The sequence below is a fragment of the Gopherus evgoodei genome, chromosome 2 (genome assembly GCF_007399415.2).
Source record: "Gopherus evgoodei ecotype Sinaloan lineage chromosome 2, rGopEvg1_v1.p, whole genome shotgun sequence".
Taxonomy (NCBI): domain Eukaryota; kingdom Metazoa; phylum Chordata; order Testudines; family Testudinidae; genus Gopherus; species Gopherus evgoodei.
Window position 1 is genome coordinate 68,700,284 of NC_044323.1, and position 13,427 is coordinate 68,713,710.

Genomic DNA, 13,427 nt, shown 5'->3' on the forward strand with positions numbered 1-13,427 from the left:
TAGTCATTCTGAATGCCTATCTCTAAACTCTCTCTATTGATTCTATATCCTTTTTTAAATAAAGTGAACAGAACTGAACATAATATTCTAGGACAAGGGCATAATATTGATTCAGAAAAGAACACTATTATTTTCAATCCCATTTTTTTAAATTCATCTTAACATTTTATTTGCATGCTGAGCAGAGATTTTCATAAAAATGTTGTCACAGGGCACCTTCATTGTTACCCAGTGAACCTCACTGCCTGGTCAGTTAAGATGGTTTTGCAGTCACAAACGCACACCAGGCTATTTATTACATAACAATACCAGGCAACACGGGTTTATAGCAAGGACTGGCTTCCCTGCCCTGCCTGGCCTGGCTCATGCTCTGAGCTTCCTCCTGAGCTCTTCTGAGCTGCCCCTTGATCCCTGTTTCCTTCCCTTATATTCTCCCCAATTGCCTTGTTATTCCAGTGATTGTCATTCACGTGCTCATAATCCCCCACCAGAAAGTGTGTAATTGCCCTCAACTGGGCCTGCCCACTTCTCTAGGCTGCAGCAATGTCAGTGACCAGGCTGTTGCTGACAGCTCCCTGTCACAGATGTCCACAGTCAGATCTTTTTCTTGTGTGGTTACAGGTAGATTTAGAATCTGGCAGAGCATCTCCATAGTTCAGATCATTCTTTCCAATGTGTATTTTCTTGCATTTGTCAACAATGAATTTTATTTGCTATTGATGAACTGAGGGTTAGGTCTCCCTGAAATTCCTCATGGTCTTCTCTAGTCTTTTCTAACCTATATAATTTTGTGTGATCTATAAATTTTGCATCTGAATGTTCATCCATTTTTCCAGATCGCATATATCAAATACTAGTTTCTAGTATCCAGGGGCGGCTCTAGACATTTCGCTGCCCCAAACACGGCATCATGCTGCTGGGGCCGCTCTGCAGGTCGCCGGGAGGGCGACAGGGGGCTCCGGTGAACCTCCCGCAGGCATGCCTGAAGAGGGTCTGCTGGTCCCACGGTCCGCAGGTCCCGCGGCTTTGGTGGACCGCCCGCAGGCACGCCCAATCAGTGGCCCAATTCCCAGACTTTAATGGGGGATAAGAACAGATTCATATATATGCTGTCTCCCACACAGTCCTTACAGAAGGACTATAGATTGGATTCTAATTCTGTAAACACAATACATTTAATCATTTGTTCTAGTCAAGACCAAAGTTATGGCAAATTTTATTTTAAATAAAATACCACAAAGAATAGAAATCCTCAACTGCATTTTGTGCGTGATGCTTGTATCTCATCCAGTATATTTCTGATGGATTCTATACAGACCTCTCCTCTGTGATTTTTCATGCAGGCCTGCTTCCATATTTCTTCAAAGTTTTGATCTGAAATGCTCACTCCGATGTTACGGAGAATTCGTGCAATCTGTAAAGTAATATGTGATGGAATTAATTTTGGTCAGCATTTACTTTAATTAATATAGGGGCTGATCTTGCATCCATTATTTACATGAAGAATCTTAAGTTGTCTAGGAGTGAATTTCGCCATTAATGAAGACTACAGGCCAAATCCTGGAGTGTTTAAGCAAGCCAACTCCAATTAAAGTTAATGTCAGTTTTATCTAAGAAAGGGCTAAGGGCTGCAAGATTTAGCTCTAAATGTATACACTAGGTTAATGCAATTTAAAGGTTCAGAAAGCAAGCACACAGAGTTCAGGAAATTTATAGGTTAAGGTTTCCAAAGAAGCCTAATAAAACCATGCTACTAATCCATTATCTTTTATTCTTTACATTTGTCAACATAAATATTATATTAAACTCTACATTTAACAAGGAAAACACGTCGTGAAAATGCTATGAGCCAGATCCTCAGGTTGTGTACATCAGCATAGCAAGGTTGATTTCAACGAAGCTACCCCAATTTACACCAAGATTGATTTTACACCAATGTAATGGAACTGAGGCTCAAGCCCTTCGTTTAAGTTTGTCACATACATATTTACTCTGCGTAACAGATTACATCAAGCTGTGGTGGTGTAATACTTGCCTAACAGGTACAGCAGACTGTGGGTGGAATATTGCCATTCCATATACATTTGTTCTTTTTCACTGCTTGTGTTTATTTTAGTATATTTTATTTTGTGCATATTTGTGTCATGTGATTTTTTCTGATCTTTACTATTAATTCAGGGATTTCTCCCCTAATCTTTGTTCAGCCAAGAACTGGCTGGAAGGCAGCTGCACCAGACAGAGTTACTTCTTTATGGATATTGTTCATTCCAGTGGCTTTTTGGTATACTCTCTACCATTTAATGAGTGGTGGAGTTTCCGGTTTAGGGGTCAACCACCCAACTTTTGTACTAGCTTGTGATGAATTTGGACTAACAAAGACAATGATTTATGGCACAAGGTGTGTTGACTGCACCACAAATTTCAATAGCTAACATTGTGCTAGAAACCGAGCACAAGCTCTGCTATCTAGGATCAATTGTATCAGATAACTTATCTCTAGATAAGAAGCTTAATTCTTCCATAAAAAAGGCAGCCACCACATTAGGTCAACTAACCAAGCATGTGTGAGATAACAGGAAACTAACACTGAATGCCAAGATCCACCAGACAGATTTGGAGATTTGGAGACTACCTACAGCAGTCATAAAATAAGGCTAAATACCTTTGATACCTGCTGTTTTTGCCATGTTCTAAATATCAAATGGGAAACCAAGTTTCTGACACCAACATCCTTGAGAAAGCAAAATTTCCAAGTCTAATGACAACTCTCAAACATAGATGTCTCCATCGGCTTGGTCATCTGCACTGGAAGAATGATAGATGCATTCCAAATGATCTCATGTATGGAGAACTTGTGAATCCTCCAAGGCCATTGGGCCAACCTAGGCTCATTATTAAGGACATTTACAAGAGGGACTTAAATTCTCAACATGGATGCTGCAAGCTAGGAAGATGCAGCTAGCAACAGGCCACACTGAAGGGCTGCGTTGCACGAGGCAGTCAAAGTGGCTGCAGAGAGGTAAAAGGGAAAGCACAGCAGGCCTCAAATGCTAGTCATTTGCTGGGTTCGTCCTCTGGCCCTGCGCCTTATACCAGCACTATATGTGGCAAGGACTGTCACTCAAGAATTGGACATTTTAGTCAATCATGAAGCTGCAGCATGGCGCACAGTAACTCAACTACTTTGGTGCTTATACCACTGAATTTCTCGATAAACAGCTGCCATATTATTAATTCACATCTGCCACGTTAACTCTAAAACACAGCTGGATCCGCATTGCCAACCTCCTCCAATTCACTGGGTCACTTACAAATGAAAGGATTTTATAAATCCATAGCACCAGATACTAAGCAAAGTAAACCCCTGTAGCTCCATCAACACTAATGACTCAATTCCAACTTACACTAGCTAAATATCCAGCTCATAGTTCGTATGTAATCCTAAATGAATATTAAATAATTCATTAATTGTATGTCCACAATATTTATACTTTTAATTGCACCCCAATTCATAAAAACAGACAATCTTATTTTTCTTACAATCTCATAGACGTCAATGGGATGACTCATGGGATAAAGATGAACAAGTTTTGTCCTGATAAATCTTTAACCTTTAACATTCATAGCTTCCTACACTAAAAACAATACTACAATGCCATTTAAGTATACTGTTCTAGGACACTTTTATCAACACCCCCATAGGGATTATAAAACATTCTGAGCCCCATTAACCCAGTTTAAAACTACCACACGTACCTCTATACTGGGTCATTATGTAGCCTGAGCATTTCATTTTCAAAAGGCATAGTATAAAAAATTATAAAAATTAAATGTGAAAAAATATACGAACAGATATAAAAATACTCACCTGACAAATTCACAAATCATCAAGGGTCAGTTTATCTGACTCAACTACCACATTCACAGTCTCTTTTACGCATGTTTATTGTCTAAACTTAGGTCAAATCAACAAAAACACAATTCCTCAACTCACCCTGGGATGTAGTTCACAAGAAATTTTCCTTTTTTACTTCTCAGGGACTTCTGCTTCCTGTCCCAGGGACTCTGGTAGTCCTAGTTCTCCCAGGCAGGCTCCCTATTCCCAAGGAGGAGGCAGTGAGAGCCCTCTCTGCCTCTTTCCTGACTAGCTCTCAGCTCACCATCAAGGCTTCCCCTCACCTCTCATCGAGGCTCTCCTCCCTTCTCTTTCAGCTCAGGTGCCCCCTTTTAAAGGTCAAAGTATTACCCTGTGACACTGCCTTGTGGGCTTTTGGCTCCCTCTTTTCCCTCTTCCTTTAAAAAAAAACAACCACTCAGGCTTGGCCTCACTCTCTCGTTGTATCAGGGCCCATTCAAATTGCTGGCATTCTCCAACATGTGTAACAAGGCAGGGCTTTTCCCCAGCATGTGAAGGACTCACTGCCACACCCCTAGTCTCTTTTATGCAGTTTTATTGACCAAAGTTAGGTTAAATTAACAAAAACACAATTCCTCAACTCACCCTGGGCTATAGCTCCCAGTGATTTCCCCCCCTTTAGTTCTCAGGTTCATTCTGCCTCCCCTCTCAGGGGACTCCGGCCATCTTCTTTCTCCTGTTTCCCTGCCTCCCAACCCAGGAGATTCTGGCAGCCCTAACTCTCCAGAAATTCATATTCCCAGGGAGCAAACAGTGACAGCCCCAGGCTACTCTTCCCCTTTCCTGATTGGCAGTCAGCCTGACTCACCCAGCTACTCCCTCACTAGATCTCTCTAAGCCCAGATGCCCTCTTTAAAAGCTCAACAGGGGTCAGCTGAACCAATGGTCATAGTGCATTGGCCCTGCTCACTCTTAAAGAGCCAGTGTCACCCTGTGACATCTTCCCATCTTGAAAACCATCGCAGGCACAATATCTGCTCACCTACCCTTTACTATGATGGTCAAGTTGATATTGAATAAGTGAATGTCATGTTATTTGCCAGTCAAAATAAACTCATTCACTCTAAGGGCCTGATTTGTAGCCCAGTGAAAAGACTCTTATTAACTTCAAAGGGCACTGGAACAGGCTCTGATCCAGGACAGCACTAAAGCACATGCTTATGTCCCAATGTGTACAATAAAGTTAAAAATGTGCTTAAGAGCTTTCCTGAATAGGAATGCTTTTTTGAATTGGGGCGTAGTGAGAACAATTTTTCAGTATAGTCTTAACCCATGCTGTTTTATGGTTAGTAATCCTGTGGCCGCTTTGATTTCTTGTAATGAAGGCTGGAATTGAGGGTCATATTGTGTAACTGACTGTTAGGCAAATTCCTCATTGATTTCAATAGGGCTTTTTGCTCAAAAACAGATGGCATGATACAGTCCCAGGTTTTTAAATTATAATTTCATTAACCATTGCATGTTTGAGAAAAATCAATTCTCAATATCAAAATAAATTAAAAATTAAACAGAATTATTGAAATATGCAATGCACTGCATGAGTACAGGATGATTTAACACTATTGCTGTCTACTATGTTCTGCATAAACTGGATAGTCTATAATGGAGTTTGACATTTCAGACCACATTATAACTTCAGAGAACGGTTTTGTCTAATGCATGCTAAGTATAATGGGCTTATCAGTGAAGAATAAATTCTATTTGCTGTTAGCTATATTCTGTGCACATGGATTTCCTGCTTCAGACAGGTTATAAAATGTAATACGCTCATGTGCAAGTCATTCTGAGCAATTCTGACAAGTCATCTTTTATATCTGAGGCCTCTAATTAGCAGTATACCTTACTGTAAAATACCTAACTACGCTCCAAGTGCACTTTCAAGCATGACTGAATACTTTATATAATAAAATGAACAAGGGAGGGAAGGAGGTTGTCGAGTCCCCTTTTTTAATTTTAGATTTGGATTTTATGTTTTGAGTTAGTATTATCTTAGAACTTTAATAAGCATCTGTTTAAAGTAATAAAATCAGCTCTTAATTTGTAACATTGCTGGCATTAGAAAATACAAAAAAAGTAGTATTCAGTAATAAAACAGTGAAACCGTACCAGATATTATAGAATGAATAATGGAAGATACACAAGTAATTGATAAATTAGATTTTCACACTGAGATGTTTAAGTGTGTGTGTAAGAGAGGGATGGGAGTCCTACCAGAATTAATGATTTTCTCTCATTTCTCATTGCCAGGACAAAAATGTAATTTAAAAAATGTCTGTTCCTTCATACCCTTTATATTAAATGTGAGGAATTCATTAAAAATGCTGACATATATTAATATATTTTCAAAAATAACTAGCCTATTCAAGCATTTGGTTTTATAAAACACATACAACATATCCTATCACAACCAGTTCCTGCCCCATTCCTCTGCAGGTGCAAGAGACCCAAAACACAGCTGAACTGCCTCAATTCTATTATAATGTGGGGGCGGGGGCCTCTAAGGATATGTCTACACTGCAGTTAAACACCCGCAGCTGACCTGTGTCAGCTGACTTGGGTTTGCAGGGCTTGGGCTAGGGAGCTATTTAATTGTGGTGTAGACGTTTAGGTTTGGGCTGAAGCCCGGTCTCTGGGAGCCCACATTGGGGAAGAGTCCCAAAGCTTGTGCTCCAGCCCAAGCCCAAATGTCCACACTGCAAATAAGCAGCCTCTTAGACCAAGCCCCACGAATACGAATCAGCTGACACAGGCCAGCTGCACGTGTTCAATTGCAGTGTAGACATGGCCTGAAGTTCTAGATATGAGAATTGTGCAACCCCTGTACAAAACCACTGCACCATTCTGTGACATCTTTCTCCACAGCAGCACAGACAGGGAGATTTGGGATGGGGCCAGGCCACTAGATCTATGACTATGTGGATAATCTGATTTAAACCTCCACAAGAGGGAAGGAGTGCAGCAGTGCAGACGTTATTGCACCCATGGACGACAGCACCAACTATGCCAGTGTTCCATGCCTGGGGGAAACTGTCCCCCCATCACTCACAGAGACTGCCTATTAACGTGGGCTTTGCAAAAAAGTTTGGAATTTGGCCCTCAGTGAGTAATGGGTGTGTCAAGGTTCCTTCCCCACTCTGAACTTTAGGGTACAGGTCTGGGGACCTGCATGGACACTTCTAAGCTTAATTACTAGCTTAGATCTGGTACACTGCCACCATCCAGAATTCCAGTGTCTGGAGCACTTTCTGTCCCCCCAAAACTTTCCCCTCCCTGGGTTGCCTTGAGGGACTTCACCAATTCCCTGGTGAACACAGATCCAAACCCCTTGGATCTTAAAACAAGGAGAAATTAACCATCCTCTCTTCTTTCCCCCCACCAATCCCTGGTGAGTCCAGATCCAATCCCCTTGGATCTTAAAACAAGGAAAATCAATCAATCAGTTTCTTAAAAAGAAAGCTTTTAATTAAAGAAAGAAAAGTAAAAAATCATCTCTGTAAAATCAGGATGGAAAATACTTTACAGGGTAATTAGATTCATATAACCCAGAAGAACCCCCTCTAGCCTTAGGTTCAAAGTTACAGCAAACAGAGGTAAAATCCTCTCAGCAAAAAAAAAAAGGAACATTTACAAGTTGAGAAAACAAAAATAAAACTAATCCTCCTTGTCTGACTGTTACTTACAATTTTGAAACACGAGAGACTGGTTCAGAAAGATTTGGAGAGCCTGGATTGATGTCTGGTCCTCTTAGTCCCAAGAGCGAAAAACCCTCAAAACAAAGAGCACAAACAAAAGACTTCCCTCCACCAAGATTTGAAAGTATCTTGTCCCCCTATTGGTCCTCTGGTCAGGTGTCAGCCAGGTTTATTGAGCTTCTTAACCCTTTACAGGTAAAAGAGACATTAACCCTTAACTATCTGTTTATGACATGGTGACATCTAGCAAAACCATAAAACTACCTGAAGTAAACTTAGGTGCCAGTGTAATTAGGGTATTTGTCATTTGACAAATGTTTTAGGATGATATAAATGTGATAAAGTTCTTATAATTTATATAATAGGATGCCAAGGTAACAAAGTACTTGACATGCTGATTTTTCTTCTGTTATAGCAATGACATATGCTCAAATGAGATGTAAAAGGGGTAAGCATTTGAGAGCAGTATTTGTGTAATGGGAGCAAGTGCATCAGCAATCAAAGCTCACAACTTCAAGGAAGAAATCCTGCCATATTTCTGTCTAAAATCAGCTAAAAGAGTAGAGCCAGTCAGAGTAGAACTATCATTCTATAATTGCACTATAAAAATGCTTTTGTATAAATTACATTCAGGTGAAAAGGGCAACAACCTTAAAGGGACTCCCAGAGACATAATAAATTAAATCTGGATTAACAGTATTGCACCTTTATTGCAGTACCCTGAAAAGTAGAGGGAAACTTTGGGGATCACAATGGGGGAGGGAGGAAAGGAATAAGGTAAATGCTATGGATGTGTTCGGTGAAGTGAGAACACTTCAAAAGTTCTGGAGGTTTAGAAAAGCATCAGTATATTTGTATGTCTTTCCTGAGTTTTGCCCACTGTTATTATTTAAAAAACTACTACTTGTGAAAATGAGTCTAAAACTGAAATATCACTCAGAGACTGAACTTCTGTGTATAATAATGTGAACAAAAACTGTTTGGTGACAGCTAAGGTTGTATCACAACCCAGCCCGCTAACTGAAAACCAGGAAGTGTGAAAATAAAAAAGTTAAAATTTCCAATATTCTTTGCCATATTTACACCACTTACAATGTTATCAACACCACAGTCCAGCATTTCATAAGGTATCTGCTCCAACAAGCCACAAAACAATACCGTGATGCTCTGTACCTCGGGTGAACACCCAGTACCCCCATGTTCATCTTTATAAAATGATTGCGTGGTATCCAGTGCAAAGTGTGCTATGTTGGGTGTCTTCGGAAGGCTCATAATACACGGAGCATGGTTGTTATAGTGATGTTGTAGTAATTGTTACAGTAATGTTATAGTAAGGTTATAGGTAATTGTCATAAACAGATAAGTAAGAGTTAATAGAACAGAAGTACTTCATATCTCTTTTGCCTGTAAAGGGTTAACAAGATCAGTGAGCCTGGCTGTCACCTGACCAGAGGACCAATCAAGGGACAGGATACTTTCAAATCTTGAGGGAGGGAGGTTTTTGTGTGTGCTGTTAGAATTTGGTTGTTGTTCTCTCTGGGTTCTGAGAGCGACCAGACGTGCAACTAGGTTTCTCTCCAATCTCTTTGATACAGTCTCTTATATGTCCAGAATAGTGAGTACTAGGTAGATAAGGTGAATTAAGCTTATGTTTGGTTTTTTTATTTGCAAATGTGTATTTGGCTGGAAGGAGTTCAAATTTGTATTTTGCTGAAAGGATTTTAATTTGTACTTGAATACTTAGGCTGGGAGGGTATTCCCAGTGTCTATAGCTGAAAGACCCTGTAACATATTCCATCTTAAATTTACAAAGATAATTTTTACTGTTTTTCTCTCTTTAATTAAAAGCTTTTCTTGTTTAAGAACCTGATTGGTTTTTTTTTCTGGTGTGAGACCCTAGGGGACGGGGTCTGGATTCACCAGGGAATTGGTGGGGAGAAAGGAGGGAATGGGGAGAGAAAGGTTAATTTCTCTCTGTGTTAGGATCACTTTCTCTTTCAGGGAGAGTCTGGGAGGGTGATTGAGAAGGAGGGGGGAAGGTGAATTTTCCTCTCTGTTTTAAGATTCAAGGAGTTTGAATCACAGTGATCTTCCAGGGTAACCCAGGGAGGGGAAGCCTGGGAGAGGCAACGGTGAGGGAAAGGGTTTACTTTCCTTGTGTTAAGATCCAGAGGGTCTGGGTCTTGGGGGTCCCCGGGCAAGGTTTTGGGGGGACCAGAGTGTACCAGGCACTGGAATTCCTGGTTGGTGGCAGCGCTACAAGTACTGAGCTGGTAATTGAGCTTAGAGGAATTCATGCTGGTACCCCATCTTTTGGACGCTAAGGTTCAGAGTGGGGAATTATACCATGGCAGTAGTAATTTCATGTATATAATTATGAGGATGAAAACGTATCCTCGTGGCTTAAAGCAAGCCTGTGCAAAAATTCTCCAAGAACAGAGAGGCAGTTCACACCTCGTCAGGGCATGGATGGGACAAACCCAGCCCAGCCTCACAGGAACAATGGACACTGGCTTATGTAGCAACAAAAGAATGTATTAGACCCTCAACTGAGTCACCCCCTTCCTTTGGGCAGTTTGGGACTGTGATGAGGTAATGCTCACCTGACTGGTGGGAAAGAGGGTGCAAAGCCAGGAGGCAAGAAAGGACGTGATAAAAGGGAGAGACATTTTGCCATGCTCTCTCTCTTCCACCTTCATCTACAGACACCACCACCAAGCGACTGAAATGCTGATCAAAGGGGAGAGCCTGACTGAAAAGTAACTAGCCAGTCTGTGGTGAGAAGCATCTAAGGACACTTAGAATGCGTTTTGCTTTTATTTCATTTGACCAAATCTGACTTGGTCTTTGACTTATAATCACTTAAAATTTACCTCTATAGTTAATCAATCTGTTTGTTTATTCTACCTGAAGCAGTGCATTTGGTTTGCAGTGTGTCAGAGACTCCTCTTGAGAGAACAAGCCCGGTACATATCAATTTCTTTGTTAAATTGATGAACTTAAATAAGCTTGCAGCATCCAGCAGGCATAACTGGACACTGCAAGATGGAGGTTCCTAGGGTTGTGTTTGGGACTGGAGATATTGGCTAGTGTCATTTGCTTGCAAGTAGCTGGGAGCAGCTTACATGCCAGAGGCTGTGCGTGAACAGCCCAAGAGTGGGGGTTCTCACAGCATAGCAGGGTAAGGCTGGCTCCCAGAATCAAGGATTGGAGAGGCCTAGTAGATCACTGGTCCAGATAACAGCAGAGGGAAACATCACACATACACACTACAGCTTCATCTGACTTGTGTTGGAGTGATCCAGTTCTACCCATTTTGGGAGATATGTTGGCTGGCTCCAGGTTCATCATGGCCAGGCAGACTTCCCACCCCCATGTGACCTCAGCACCACTAATGGAACCCAAGTGAATCTGCCACATAGTTGATTCTCTCCCAACCTCTGCTTCCTCTTCTCCCTTTTTCCCCTATAACCCCTCTTTGAGCTAGATTTTTTGTTCTGGCAGCTGCAGATAGAAGCACCATGATCGGTAGCAGAAGAGTTTACACCTTTATCCAGCTGCAGGGTGAATCTGAAGAGTTGACTGGACAATCTGAGTCCATTTTCCTTCATGGCCAGTGTGACTCTGGCAGACCAGGCACCAGCTCATGCCAAGGCCCCTCGGCCTCAACAGAACATTGGCCAATACATAGCTAGAAAACAGTCTGGCTCACCTATGTGTTAATATTGTTAAAATAGAGGTTATGTTTATAAGAATGTGTTTAGTGTTTAGGCTTTGTGAAATGCTTGTAGGATGCTGCATAGAGTAATCTCACTTACAATATCTGAACCTCATGTTATAAGGTTATACCTAGTGTTTGCATTGTAAACCTCTGTAACTATGTAACTCATCAAACATGAAAGAATGTAAATGTAATGTAAAATGCTGTGTTACAGCGATAGAATCAAGGAGTTCCATCTATTTAGCTTAACAAAGAGAAGGTTAAGGGGTGACTTGATTGTAATCTACAAATATTTAAATGGGGAACAAATATTTAATAATGGGCTCTTCAGTCTAGCAGAGAAAGGCATAACACGATCCAATGGCTGGAAGTTGAAGCTAGACAAATTCAGACTGGAAGTAAGGTGTACATTTTTAACAGTCAGAGTAATTAATCATTGGAACACTTTCCCAAGGATCACAGTGGATTCTCCATCACCGAAATTTTTGAAATCAAGACTGGATGGTTTTTCTAAAATATATGCTCTAGGAATAATTTTTAGGAAGTTCTGTAGCCCATGTTACACATGGGGTCAGACTAGATCAGGGGTCAGCAACCTTTCAGAAGTGGTGTGCCGAGTCTTCATTTATTCACTCTGATTTAAAGGTTTCACATGCCAGTAATACATTTTGACATTTTTAGAAGGTCTTTTTCTATAAGTCTATAATATATAACTAAACTATTGTTGCATGTAAAATAAATAAGGTTTTTAAAATGTTTAAGAAGTTTCATTTAAAATTAAATTAAAATGCAGAGGACCTCGGACCGGTGGCCAGGACCTGGGCAGTGAGAGTGCCACTGAAAATCAGCTCGCATGCAGCCTTTGGCCATAGGTTGCCTACCCCTGGACCAGATGATCACAATTGACCCTTCTGGCCTTGGAATCTATGAAATGGGTGCTTTAGCAGTGAATTTCTTTGCCTTCACATGTTTGGATCTCTTCAGATTAACTTTAGGTTCTGAATTTTCTGGGTTCATAATGCTTGTTTTTGTAATAATTAAAACATTCTTATGATTTTTTCATCCTTAAATTATTGGTATGTACTGTTAATAAAAATATCAATTTAACCTAATTTTCTGTCTGTGAATATTAATATTGGGCACTTGTAAAATGCCAAATATTTCATCCACAGATCTCAGTGCTTTACAAATCATAATTAACCCCATTTTACAGATAGCAAACCTGAGGTACAAAAAGGTAACATGACTCACCAAATTACAAAATAAGTCAATCATAAATCTGAGAATTTAACCCAGGTCTTTTGACTTTCAGTGAGGTGCCCTATCTGCTTGACCACATAACCTCCGAGACCCATTCTGCAGGTGTACCAGAGGTATCTAGAGAAAATCTTCAGAAGCAAGGTACAGTACCTCTGCCTTTGGTCTTGTCTTAAAAATATCTTTTTCATACACTCCTTTCTGGCTGAAGACAGATGGACATAATAATGCATAAGCATTGGCTTCATCACCATAATTAGTTCTGTCACTGATACGGCGAATACGAGGGGCAGGAATGTCTGAACGAATGGTTGGAATGCCATATAATGGGTAACCTGTGGAAAAATAATCAATACATAACATAAATAAATAAAAGAACTATGCTTGCAGCAGTAGCTCACACAGAAATAGCAGTTGTGTCATACAGTATTCCCCAAAACTAGGGACGGGTGAACTACTTTGGATAAAATAAGAACTGACCTGAAATTCTACTTGAAACTCAAGTCAAATCTTTTTTTAATGGGGTTTTAAAAAATAGATTATTTAATTTTCCTCCCACCCGTTTTTACTTGCGCCTACACTTCATGGTTTCAGCTACAACCAGAAGCATAAATATTTAAATACTGTAAGGAAGGCTATTGTTGCTTTATTTCCAACCAAGCCAAAAACAGGATTTTATTAGAAATATCATTAAAAAACTGGTTCTCCTGAGACTTCCAGTATAATTTCTAGACCAAAGAGTTTTGATTAACATCCAAACTTTTGGGTTCTTATCCTAAATGTACCTCCAAACCTTAATCTTAAGCATATGAATCAAATTTGGTTTAATACTGTTGGATAA

The 13,427-nt window shown here is 40.3% G+C and overlaps 1 protein-coding gene across 3 annotated transcripts in view; it reads right to left on the minus strand.

Annotated features, from left to right (window-relative positions):
- Positions 1–1,061: 1,061 nt before the first annotated feature.
- EFHB (EF-hand domain family member B) overlaps positions 1,062–13,427 on the minus strand; it is a 50,835-nt gene continuing 38,469 nt past the window's right edge. For all 3 annotated transcript variants that reach the window (XM_030550925.1, XM_030550926.1, XM_030550924.1), the window contains 2 exons: positions 12,740–12,921; positions 1,062–1,414 (listed from right to left, as the gene is read on the minus strand). In XM_030550925.1, coding sequence (XP_030406785.1) covers positions 1,253–1,414; positions 12,740–12,921 — 344 coding nt within the window. In that variant the 3' untranslated portion in view covers positions 1,062–1,252. The remainder of the gene's footprint in view (positions 1,415–12,739; positions 12,922–13,427) is intronic.